At 40.6% G+C, this 11,204-nt stretch overlaps 1 protein-coding gene across 1 annotated transcript; it reads left to right on the top strand.

The window, feature by feature from the left end:
* Nucleotides 1-2,282: 2,282 nt before the first annotated feature.
* Nucleotides 2,283-5,086, top strand: LOC147636363 (syntaxin-132-like). The gene is made up of 6 exons (XM_086802114.1): nucleotides 2,283-3,047; nucleotides 3,407-3,628; nucleotides 3,731-3,801; nucleotides 3,895-3,913; nucleotides 4,433-4,864; nucleotides 4,936-5,086. Exons 1-6 carry the CDS (start codon nucleotides 2,661-2,663, stop codon nucleotides 4,972-4,974), a joined length of 1,170 nt encoding a protein of 389 aa, XP_086658240.1. The 5' UTR covers nucleotides 2,283-2,660; the 3' UTR covers nucleotides 4,975-5,086.
* The last annotated feature ends 6,118 nt before the right edge of the window (nucleotides 5,087-11,204 follow it).

The raw sequence follows: 11,204 nt of genomic DNA, 5'->3' as shown, positions 1-11,204 counted from the left end.
TACCATAGCATACATAGAGCTACCAACTACAGATGCATAAGGTATCTTTGCCATTTCAGCCCTCTACTCATCTGACATGGGGTTGTCCTCTGGCTGAGTTTCACATGGAGGCAATGGAGTACTTATGGGCTTGCCCCTCTCCATATTGAAACGCTGTAGTACCTCGCTAATACTCCTTTTGAGACAAATAGAGGACTTTATTACTTCTGTCCCTAACAATCCTCATGCCAAGTATATGACTGGCATCACCCAAATCCTTCATGTCAAAGGTCTCATGCAACCTTTTCTTCAAAGCATCCACATCATGAGCACACTTCCCAGCAATAAGTATGTCATCCACATATAATATCAAAATTAGAAGGCTACCATCCAATTCCTTCTTAGTGTAGAGGCAATGATCTGTCTCGCTCCTTGTGTATCCTTGGGATCGAATAAAGGCATCAAACTTATGGTACCACTCCCTTGGAGCCTACTTTAGTCCATAGAGACTCTTCTGATGCTTACAAACCATCCGTTCCTTGCCCTGCTGCCAACAAACCCCTCTGGCTACTGCATATAGATGTCCTCATGAAGATACCATGTAGAAGGCCTGTCTTAACATCCATATGGACAAGTTCCATGTCCTCTCTCTGGTAACCAATGCAAGCACCATACGAAGGGTAGTCATTTTCACCGCCACTGGTGAGAAGATCTCATCAAAATCAATCCCCTTCTCCTGCTTAAAGCCCTGCACAACAAACCCCTCTAGCTACTGCATATAGATGTCCTCATGAAGATACCATGTAGAAGGGCTATCTTAACATCCATCTGGACAAGCTCCATGTCCTATCTCTGGCAAAGCACCATACGAAGGGTAGTCATTTTCACCGCCACCACTGGTGAGAAGATCTCATCAAAATCAATGCCCTTCTCCTGCTTAAAGCCCTTGGCTACCAATCTTGCCTTATACTTAGGCAATGCATCTGCTGGAGACATCTTCAACTTGTAGACCCATTTACATGGCAATGCATGCTTGCCTTTGGGCAAAGAAACTAGATCCCAAGTTGCAGTCTTCATCAAAGAATCCATCTCTGACTTCATGGCCTTCTCCCACTTATGCCTGTCATCCCTAGACATAGCATTTGCATAGCATGAAGGCTCACCAGAGTCTGTCAACATGACATAATCAAGAGACAGAGTATATCTCTGTGTGGAGGATGAGAGACTCTAGTAGAACATCTCAATACTAGATGAACAGGAGCACCTGGCTGTCCAAACTGATCTTCCTGCATAATCGGAGGTTGCACACCTGGCTGTGCCTCTCCCACTTCACGATCTATGGCCTGTCCATGCCCCGCATCATGTGGAACATGCCCTGCATGTGGCACATATGGTGGCTGTCCATCCTCCTGAAACACCACTACATATCTCAACGGTCTTCACTGGCTTTTTGTGCATCTTGTATTCATTGAAGACAACATCGTGGTTGGCTGTGTACTATCTTCCTCGCATCTGGATCCCATAACCGGTATCCCATCTCTCCTGAATCACCATACCCAAGAAATATGCATTTCCTTGACTTCGGATCAAGCTTGCTACGTTTTTTCTCAGGTACATGAACATAGGCCTCATAGCCAAACATGCGTAGATGCTCATAAGAGGGTGGCTTACCTGACCAAGCCTCTTCAGGCACCTTCCCATCCAACGCCTTACTAGGTGATCTGTTAATAAGATGCACTATTGTGTAATAGCCTTAGCCCAAAAGCCATGTGGAAGACTCGCATTAGAAAGCATGCTAAGATTTCTTTCCTGTACAGTCCGATTCGAGGAGAAAAGGTATTACATTCTTTGGTTTTATGGTTACCGCCACATGCTCCACAAAGATGAGGACCTGTAGGTAGTACACTCTGTTTGGGACATCATAGCTGATAGCCTCCAATTTTGTCACCAAAAAGGCTAAAAGATGCGGGGTTTTTATCACATTGTCATTATCTTGTCCATGTTTTTGAGGCATCTATGCCTAGTTGTATCCTTGTTGTTATCATCTATGTAAATGTGCTTGGCTAAATAGCGGGTCCGCATATCACAAGCCAAAGCATATAAACTCTCTATTGTATTGACAAGTCAAGCCATAGTCCTTGTACACATTTGAAGCCATAGCCTAAGGTCTAAAAGTATGTAATGTTTTTCAAATTTGAATAAAGAAAAGAGGAAAGAGGGAGGACGTGTGATCTTGGGAGGTGTGGGAAGTTGCAACCAACTTTTCCTTTATCAACCCATGCACGATTTCTTCACAACTCTCTCTTCCCTTGGCACAACTCTCTCTCTCTTTCTTGTTTCTTGTCTCTCTTGTGCTGCATTGTAAGATCTAATGGAGAGTGAGGATGATGAAGATAGTGAGGATGATATACATGTGTATTTTCTGCGTGCCATAGCATAGGCTAGGCTTTCCACTTGTGTGTGTGGCTATGGCCATTCTAGAGAGAGAAGGAGAGAGATGGTGTGTGTATATGTGTGTTTCTTGAGAGCTTCTTGCAGTTTTTATGGCTAGGAGCAAAGCTCCACGCATATATTTTGCATGCTTGAGCCTGGTTTGCTGTCTTTTTGAGTGCTTGGAAGGCAAGTCATTTGGTGCGTTTGCCGGGAGGGGCTAGCCATGGAACTTGCAAGAAGATCCGGCAATGGCTCAATTTTTTGAAGGGGTTGCTGAGATCAAAAGCTTGATGGCACAGATCAGGAAGAATCTGCAAAAGCTACAGGGAGCTCATGAGGAGTCGAAGTCTGTTACAAGAGCAGCGGCTATGAAAGCCTTAAAGCAGCGCATGGAGGCTGATGTAGATGAAGTAAGCATTATGGCAAAGAACATCAAGGAAAAACTGGAGGCACTTGATAGTGCGAATCTGGCAAACAGAACAAAACCCGGTTCTGGAGAGGGTACAAGCATTGACCGCATTCGTATGTCAATGACAGCAACATTGAAGAAAAAGTGTGTCCGGAGGGGTTTTTACAGAAATTTGATGCTCTGCAGAACTGATGGATCAAGGGAATGCAATCTAGGGACATCAATCGCATGCTGAAGAGCAAGAGGGAGCTTAAGCACCTTGTCAAAGAGGCCAAGGATGTGGTGGAATGGCATGTCCTGCGTTCTCAGTGGGGCAAGTCATTGCAAGATGTGGAATGGGTAGCATATGCAGGAAGCCAAGTCCTGTCCAATGTGAAGAATGATATTCAAAATTTGGAAAATGGTAGAGCAGACAGTGATTCTGAAGTTTTTGGTGTTTTCTAGGGAAATACTCTATCTACTGTTATTCCCATGGATGATTGTAGTTCTCAGGATATAAATTCTCTAGATATTATATTATTGATGCTGATGAAGATATTGTGGTCTCTGATTTCCTTGCTTCTTTTGCTGATGAGGATGTCTCAGATTCTTCTTCTTCTTCTCTGGATGTTCGGAGTTCCAATAGATTTTATTGACGCCCAGCAAGTACAACAACCTGAGTATGCTATGTGTATCAGTGATGGTAGATGGCATAAGAAAAATGAAAAGTTGGGCCTTGCTGAGGAAGAGTATGATGATGTATCAGATGAAGAAGAAAATGATGCCTATGTTCAGCCAGATGTGTGGCACAAGTTCTCACCCGGATGGGCAATGCATATTATGGTTAACCTTGCAGAGATATTTCCAACTGCAACTTAAATACCTCCTATATTTCGACATCCTTATGATCACTCTGGTTTGGGATACCAGTCAGCCCCAAAGGAGGTGTTTTCAGGCTTCCAGCCCTCAAGTGTTCAACAAGTTGTGGCCAGCCTGGAGAGGTAGGGTAACTCTACAAAGTCTCCAAATTATGTCTAGTCCATGACAGAGTTGTTTTATGATCTTGAAGATGAATACCTTGCTGCATATTCCAGTGGTGTAAATGGGTTCGCTGTTAATGAGTGACTTGTTAAATCATGAAGTAGGTTGTTCTCAAGATGATGATGAGGACCATCCCAAGAAGAGTTGTCCAAGATGCACGAAGCTATTAAAGAAATTCATTGTGAAGTTTATGAAGATCTCGATGACCTGGTGGTTCATCCAATAGATATGGATAAGCAAATGGTAGCTTGGGAAAGGAAACTTGTAGGAGAGGATCATGACAAGATGCCATATTTGCTTGGTGATTCCATATTTCTTGATCAATGGTTTGATCGAGGATGCAAAGTTTCTCGAAGTTTGCCGATATGTGACCCAGAGCCAAATGATGTTGATGAGGAGGCTGTGATCCTTGCGACAGCAGCTCTTGATGGCTATGGATAGCTTTCAGACGGTACCTTCATTCATGAAGTAATTGTTGATGCTGGGGAGACATGCCTAGCTAGGGACCAAGCATTTAATGGTGAAGCCAGAAGCATGGAGATGGGATGGCGGGATGAAATGCAGAAATACACAGAGGTACAGCTTGAATAGGCCTTCCAAATTAGCTTCGATGGTGTGAAGCTGAAGGAGCTAATGGCCGAATTTCAGACATTAAGGCAGAAGATCCAGGATGAGTATAGAGAGGTGGTTGAAAGGCGTGCTTTCACAGTCACTGGGAAGAAGCTTGATGAAGAGACCATAGACCGCTTGATAGAAACAGGGGACAATGAGCAGATTTTTCATAAGGCTATCCAGGAGCAAAGACGTGGGCAGATACTAGATACATTGGCAGAGATCCAGGAGCGGCATGGTGCTGTAAAAGACATTGAGAAAAAGCTTCTCGATTTACATCAGATTTTCTTGGATATGGCTGTGTTGGTGGAGGCACAAGGTGAGATGCTGGACAACATTGAAACACAGGTCACAACTGCCGTGGAACACGTGCAGGCTGGAACGGCAGCTCTGCAGCGGGCCAAATTTACTTTCTTTCTTTAATAAGCATTAAATGAACTCCTATGAAGAGGCAGGTCACACACACAACTATAATCTATTCTGCAGCAAGGCTGATGCATCGGGTGGCTGGGCTTTGTTGAAGATGTTGTGTGAGGGAGCGCTTATATGTTTGTATCTATTGTTGGGGATGGTGTTCGATGTTGGGAGTTGATGTTTTTTTCTTTATGAAGTTTATGGGTTTGTTGTGAGCAAGAGGTTGTTGTTGTATCTCCTTATCCTATGTGTTTGGAAGATGAAATAGTGTAGAAGTAGGAGATGGAGTAGAGTTTAGAGTTTGGGGATGTTTGGGAGAAGTTTGATGAAGCTATGATGTTTGTTGGGTTGAAGAAGTTGTGAAGAAGGGTGTGAGAGAAGTGATGATTGTGTTTATTAAGTATGCTGAATAGTGGAGTTCTTCATCAATTTTTCGTTCGCGAGAGCTCACAAGCTAAGTGGGGGAGGAATGATAGCCTCCGATTTTGTCACCAAAAAGGCTAAAAGATGCGGGGTTTTTATCACATTGTCATTATCTTGTCCATGTTTTTGAGGCATCTATGCCTAGTTGTATCCTTGTTGTTATCATCTATGTAAATGTGCTTGGCTAAATAGCGGGTCCGCATATCACAAGCCAAAGCATATAAACTCTCTATTGTGTTGACAAGTCAAGCCATAGTCCTTGTACACATTTGAAGCCATAGCCTAAGGTCTAAAAGTATGTAATGTTTTTCAAATTTGAATAAAGAAAAGAGGAAAGAGGGAGGACGTGTGATCTTGGGAGGTGTGGGAAGTTGCAACCAACTTTTCCTTTATCAACCCATGCACGATTTCTTCACAACTCTCTCTTCCCTTGGCACAACTCTCTCTCTCTTTCTTGTTTCTTGTCTCTCTTGTGCTGCATTGTAAGATCTAATGGAGAGTGAGGATGATGAAGATAGTGAGGATGATATACATGTGTATTTTCTGCGTGCCATAGCATAGGCTAGGCTTTCCACTTGTGTGTGTGGCTATGGCCATTCTAGAGAGAGAAGGAGAGAGATGGTGTGTGTATATGTGTGTTTCTTGAGAGCTTCTTGCAGTTTTTATGGCTAGGAGCAAAGCTCCACGCATATATTTTGCGTGCTTGAGCCTGGCTTGCTGTCTTTTTGAGTGCTTGGAAGGCAAGTCAATAGCATAGCGGAGGCTACACACACTTGTCAATGCGTGAATGCAACCCGGTTAGCGCATAGAGGCTATCCCGAATGGGAGAAGATGAGTTAACCACATACTAATGACTTCTAGTCCTACTCAATCCTTCTTCAACACTCAAGCAATCAATCTAACACAATCAGCACATCAATCTAACATAATCAAAGCATCAAGATTAGGTTACACTTAAGCACACAAATGCAACTTATGCAAAGAGCTATCACACAAGCCTCAACTACACATCATTTCATGCACAAGCTTCATCACATGCACTCTACAACTCACAAATCAAAACATCATTAAGAAATCTAGATTAGCAAGTGTGTAGACCAAAACCTCATATCATTGAAAATGTAGAGAATAGAGAGTACAAGATTGAAGCAAGAATGGAGATGGAGAGCCTTGGGAGAGCACATGAGAAGGAGCTATGGAACAAGCTCTCTCTATGAGCCTCTCAACCAAATGACCAAAGAGTGTTCTAGCTCTCAAATGAGCCACCTTTTATACAAAAATTCTAGAACTCCCAAAAGTTCCCATGTGGGATTATTGTCAAGCCCTCTCCCACATTCATCTACAACTTGGAACTCTTTTCAAGAGCCCTAAGTGTCTTTTTTGTTGCATCCTTGTATTGATCTTCATTCGTCATGCAACACTCCCCCCTTTCTATTTTGCGCACGTCCTCGAGCGCCGTAGTAGCAAGAGCTGCAACAAAAAAAACAATGGATACAAGTAAAGTCTTTTATTGAAAAAAAGAAAAGAAGAGAAAAACCAGCAATGATAATTTCACATGTGAGCATACAAGTGCAAGGCTGATTAAAGTTTTAATGAGTACTAAAATAGGTGAGTAAAGACTAGTCAAAGTGAGACTTAAGTGGTAGATAGTGCTATGCAAAGGCAAGTGTGCTTTGTACACCGCCGGTTATGACCACAGTCTCAATGTCCTACAAGTATGTAAGTTATTCCTAAGTGGCAAACCTACTCCTAAATATGAGCAAAGGTGATTGGAACTTTTTTTTTTTTTGGATATGTGTGTAGAAGGTGATAAAGATTAAGGTTCCATCCCAATGAGACCCAAGCAATGGCCAAGAGACCTCCGCCAAGAGAATCTAAAAGCCGCTAAGTATCTCAAGGGCGACAGACCCTTTTTCTTTCTTTTATGACATAAGGAGTACCCCATGAAGATGAGGGCATCGGTCTCGAGGGCCCATAGTGTACCCTAGAGTCCTACCAACATCTATCAAGGCGATAGATTCCTCAAAGGTCTTTTTCTGAAGCTTTTAGACATCAGTGTTCACCCCATGGAAACCAAGGCATCGGCCCCAAGGTGCTAAGACAACCCCAGGTCCTACCAAGCATTCCACATGGCTGTAGACACGTCATGTATCAATTTACTTTGTATATATATTTTTTAGGGTATAATTTTTATAAATTTTTATTACTCCTAGCACCTAGCTCATACCTAAGTTGTAGCTACCACTAGGGATAACTAATATACCTTGAAAGCATAAGAACTTGGCATATTCCATTGGTATATATCCTACACTGTCTTTAGATAGAAATATCTTTTACTAAGTTTTCTAAGAGTCTAGAATTCACTCACCATATTTTAACAACTAATCATATATGTGAAAGATAAGAGCACATAAAGAAATAAAGATTAAGATTTGAATACACCTGTTGTTTTGCCCTGTTGATGTTGTTCGTTTGCATTGATGCATTGTTGATTTTGTGCAGATTGCTCCTCCTTGATCTTTGTAGGCGTAGCATGTCTCCCCGCTTCCTAATTTGTGTGCACGATAGATGGACTATTGGGGCGTGTTTGATGCTCTTTTTTTTAGCGGAGATCTCTACAAAATTTTTATTTACAAACAAGAAAAGAAAAGAAAAGAATAAAATTTACCATTGGTGCCAATCACCGAATATAGCCGAGGGGAAAAACCCAATGGGAGAAAAGTGCCCTGGCTTGTCGATCTTATTATGGAGTCACTGAGCTTACCCTTGCGCTGGTAGTGGAGATCATCTCAAAAAGAACATAATCCTCTAAAGGCATAAAGAACCACACTATTCAAACATTGATCTACCAAAGAGCTTCAATTGTAGTGCTAATGCCTTATCTTTAGTTTTAGGTATGTCCTTTTTGGGTGGGAATGTTATCAATTGTCTTGGAATTTGAGCAAGATAAGAGGATTTAGGTTTTGAAGTTCTAGAATCTATGCTCAAATGAGACTCATGTGAAGTTGGATGTTTCTTAGGTACACCATTGGAGGGTGGAATTGTGTAACAAGGAGAATTTGGGACAACTGGTGACTCATTACATGTTTTAGGAAGATCAACACAAGTAGATTTGTAGGTGCTATCACAGCCACCTTTCCTTTCTTGAAGAGTTTGTGTTGATTTCTTTTGCACCCACTGATATGGAAAATCAAGGGTGGCTTTTGGAATCTTTCTGAAACACTCTTTTACCCCTAGCAAAGCATGGCATTTTGGAAGCCAAATTGATGTTGCACCCTCATAATAGCCTTGTGCTTTAAGAACATGTTTTGGGACCCATCGAGTAACAATTCGAGGCTTAGGCTTGGAAATGATGTGCTTCTTAAGAGGCTTAGCAACTGGACTAGATGGTACAAGTTTGTACGCATCTTTGGGTAGCCACATTGATAATTCCTTCTTGCCCGGCCTTCTTTGAGCAGCAACTAGAGTAGTTGGAACATGCTAGCCATGGCCCTCACTTGAGTACTCATCAATTATCCACATCATTTGTGTTGGAGTTTCAATAGCAGATTTTGAAAGTGGGTTGTCCTGTAAGACCTTTGTCACTGGAATTTGTCGTACAAACTCCCATTGGTTCTCAGCCCCCTGATCCATTTTGCTCTTGCCTTTCCTATCCCTTTCCAAATTTAGATCTACAAGAAGTAAATCATCTATGGATGGTTTTGAGGACTGGGCATTGGATGGTCCAGGCATGTCCGACTCAATGAGCCAGTCATCTCTAGACTCCCTTGCTCTGGAAAGTTCTGATAAGTCTAAGAACTCGGTTTTAGAGAGCTCCCCTAATTTGTCTACCTTTTCTGGATGGTAGGTGACTTCGTAGCGAACACCATCTCCACCCATGTACATGTTACCCTGGTCATTGACTAGAGGTGCTCTATCAAGTTCTGAGAAAATGTCTGCGATCTTAACAAGATACCGTTGTTGTGGGTCCCTAAAGATCTCAGCTCCTTGAGCATTTGTGTAGACATATTGGAGTCTCACATTGAGTGTTAACCCCATGGTGTCAGCTTCAAATGGATTAAAGGATCTTGAGGGTGTCCTATTTGGGGCTACGGGATGACTATTTGTCGGCCCTAGATTGTCCATGGACAATGAACTAGTTGTTATGGAGGAAAGGGTATCAGATTGGGATTCAGAAAGGGTTTCAGCAATATCTGCCAAATTTCCTACCAATTGGGTCCCACTTTCCTGCGTAGGTACTCTAGAAGGTGCCCTAGGCCCTATGGCAGAATCTACAAGACGTCCCGACCGCAAGTGCATAAGGTCAAATTTTTTTGGTTTTTTTTTAATGTGTTTTTGTTTTGTTTTGTTTTGTTTTGTTTTTGTTTTTTGTTTTTTTAAATAATTATATATGTATATATATATATATATATTTTTAACCTACCTAATCACTAAATGCAACTAAAATGAGTATGTGTGGCGTAACTATCTATCCTATTTTTTTATTTTTTTTTATTTTTTTTAAATGATTTTATGTTTTTATTTTTTTTATTTTTTAAATTTACACAAAAATTATGAATCACACTAAAAAAAATACTAATTATATACAAAGTTACAAAAATTAAAAAATGCAGGAAAATACTAATTATGCAAAAAATTTAAATGAAGAATTACAAAATATGCACAAAAGTAGACTCCTAAAAACACTTAAAAATTTATTTTTTTTAAACTTTTCTTTTGTTTTTTTTCTCCTTTTGTTTTGTTTTGTTTTGTTAGTTTTTTTAAAACTAATAAATTTCGTGCCTAATTACAAAAAATATAAATCTACTAATTATGCACTCAATTACAAAAATAAAAATAAAAAATGCACGCTACTTTACTTATGCAGAATTTTACAGAAATTTTAAAAAATGGATTCAAACTACAAAAACTAAAAATTGTTTTTCTTCTTTTTCTTTTTCTTTTTTCCTCTTTTTTTTTAAAAAAAAATTAATTATTTTTCTTTTTTTTTTCTTCTTTTTTCTTTCTTTTTTAATCTCTTTTTCTTTTTCTTTTATATATATATATATATATATATATATATATATATTATTTTGCCTCAACTACACATCATTTCATGCACAAGCTTCATCACATGCACTCTACAACTCACAAATCAAAACATCATTAAGAAATCTAGATTAGCAAGTGTGTAGACCAAAACCTCATGTCATTGAAAATGTAGAGAATAGAGAGTACAAGACTGAAGCATGAATGGAGATGGAGAGCTTTGGGAGAGCACATGAGAAGGAGCTATGGAGCAAGCTCTCTCTATGAGACTCTCAACCAAATGACCAAAGAGTGTTCTAGCTCTCAAATGAGCCACCTTTTATACAAAAATTCTAGAACTCCCAAAAGTTCCCATGTGGGATTATTGTCAAGCCCTCTCCCACATTCATCTACAACTTGGAACTCTTTTCAAGAGCCCTAAGTGTCTTTTTTGTTGCATCCTTGTATTGATCTTCATTGCAATACACTCCTCATTCGTTGGTGCTGTTGTTGTGGCTGCATGGGTGGGCGATAGGTTTGTCCCAATCTCCTTAGTACTAGGTTAGCTATCTGGTATGGATTTACTAGGGCACTAGACCCTGAACTTTGGTTATCACCCCACTGATCTCTAGGTTACACCTCAGGGCTAGTACCATCTTGGAATTTGAAGTTATCTGTGAAATCCATAGCATCATGGCAACACTCATTGAAATTTGTATGCTTCTGTGCATAGAGATGTGTGTGCAGTGTTGAATTTTTGAGTCCTTTTAAGAAGAGAGAAATGAATCGACTCTGGGTGGGCTTCTCATCTTCTGGGGCAACGATTAATGTACTGCTTCATCCTATTTACACAGTCTCTAACACTCTTAGTCTTGCCTTGCTTGAAAGAGTAGATGTTTGCTACTGT

Source organism: Cibotium barometz, chromosome 8 (genome assembly GCF_041138505.1).
Source record: "Cibotium barometz isolate CiBa-2024 chromosome 8, ASM4113850v1, whole genome shotgun sequence".
NCBI lineage: Eukaryota > Viridiplantae > Streptophyta > Polypodiopsida > Cyatheales > Cibotiaceae > Cibotium > Cibotium barometz.
This window is presented reverse-complemented; position numbering and strand designations above follow the sequence as displayed.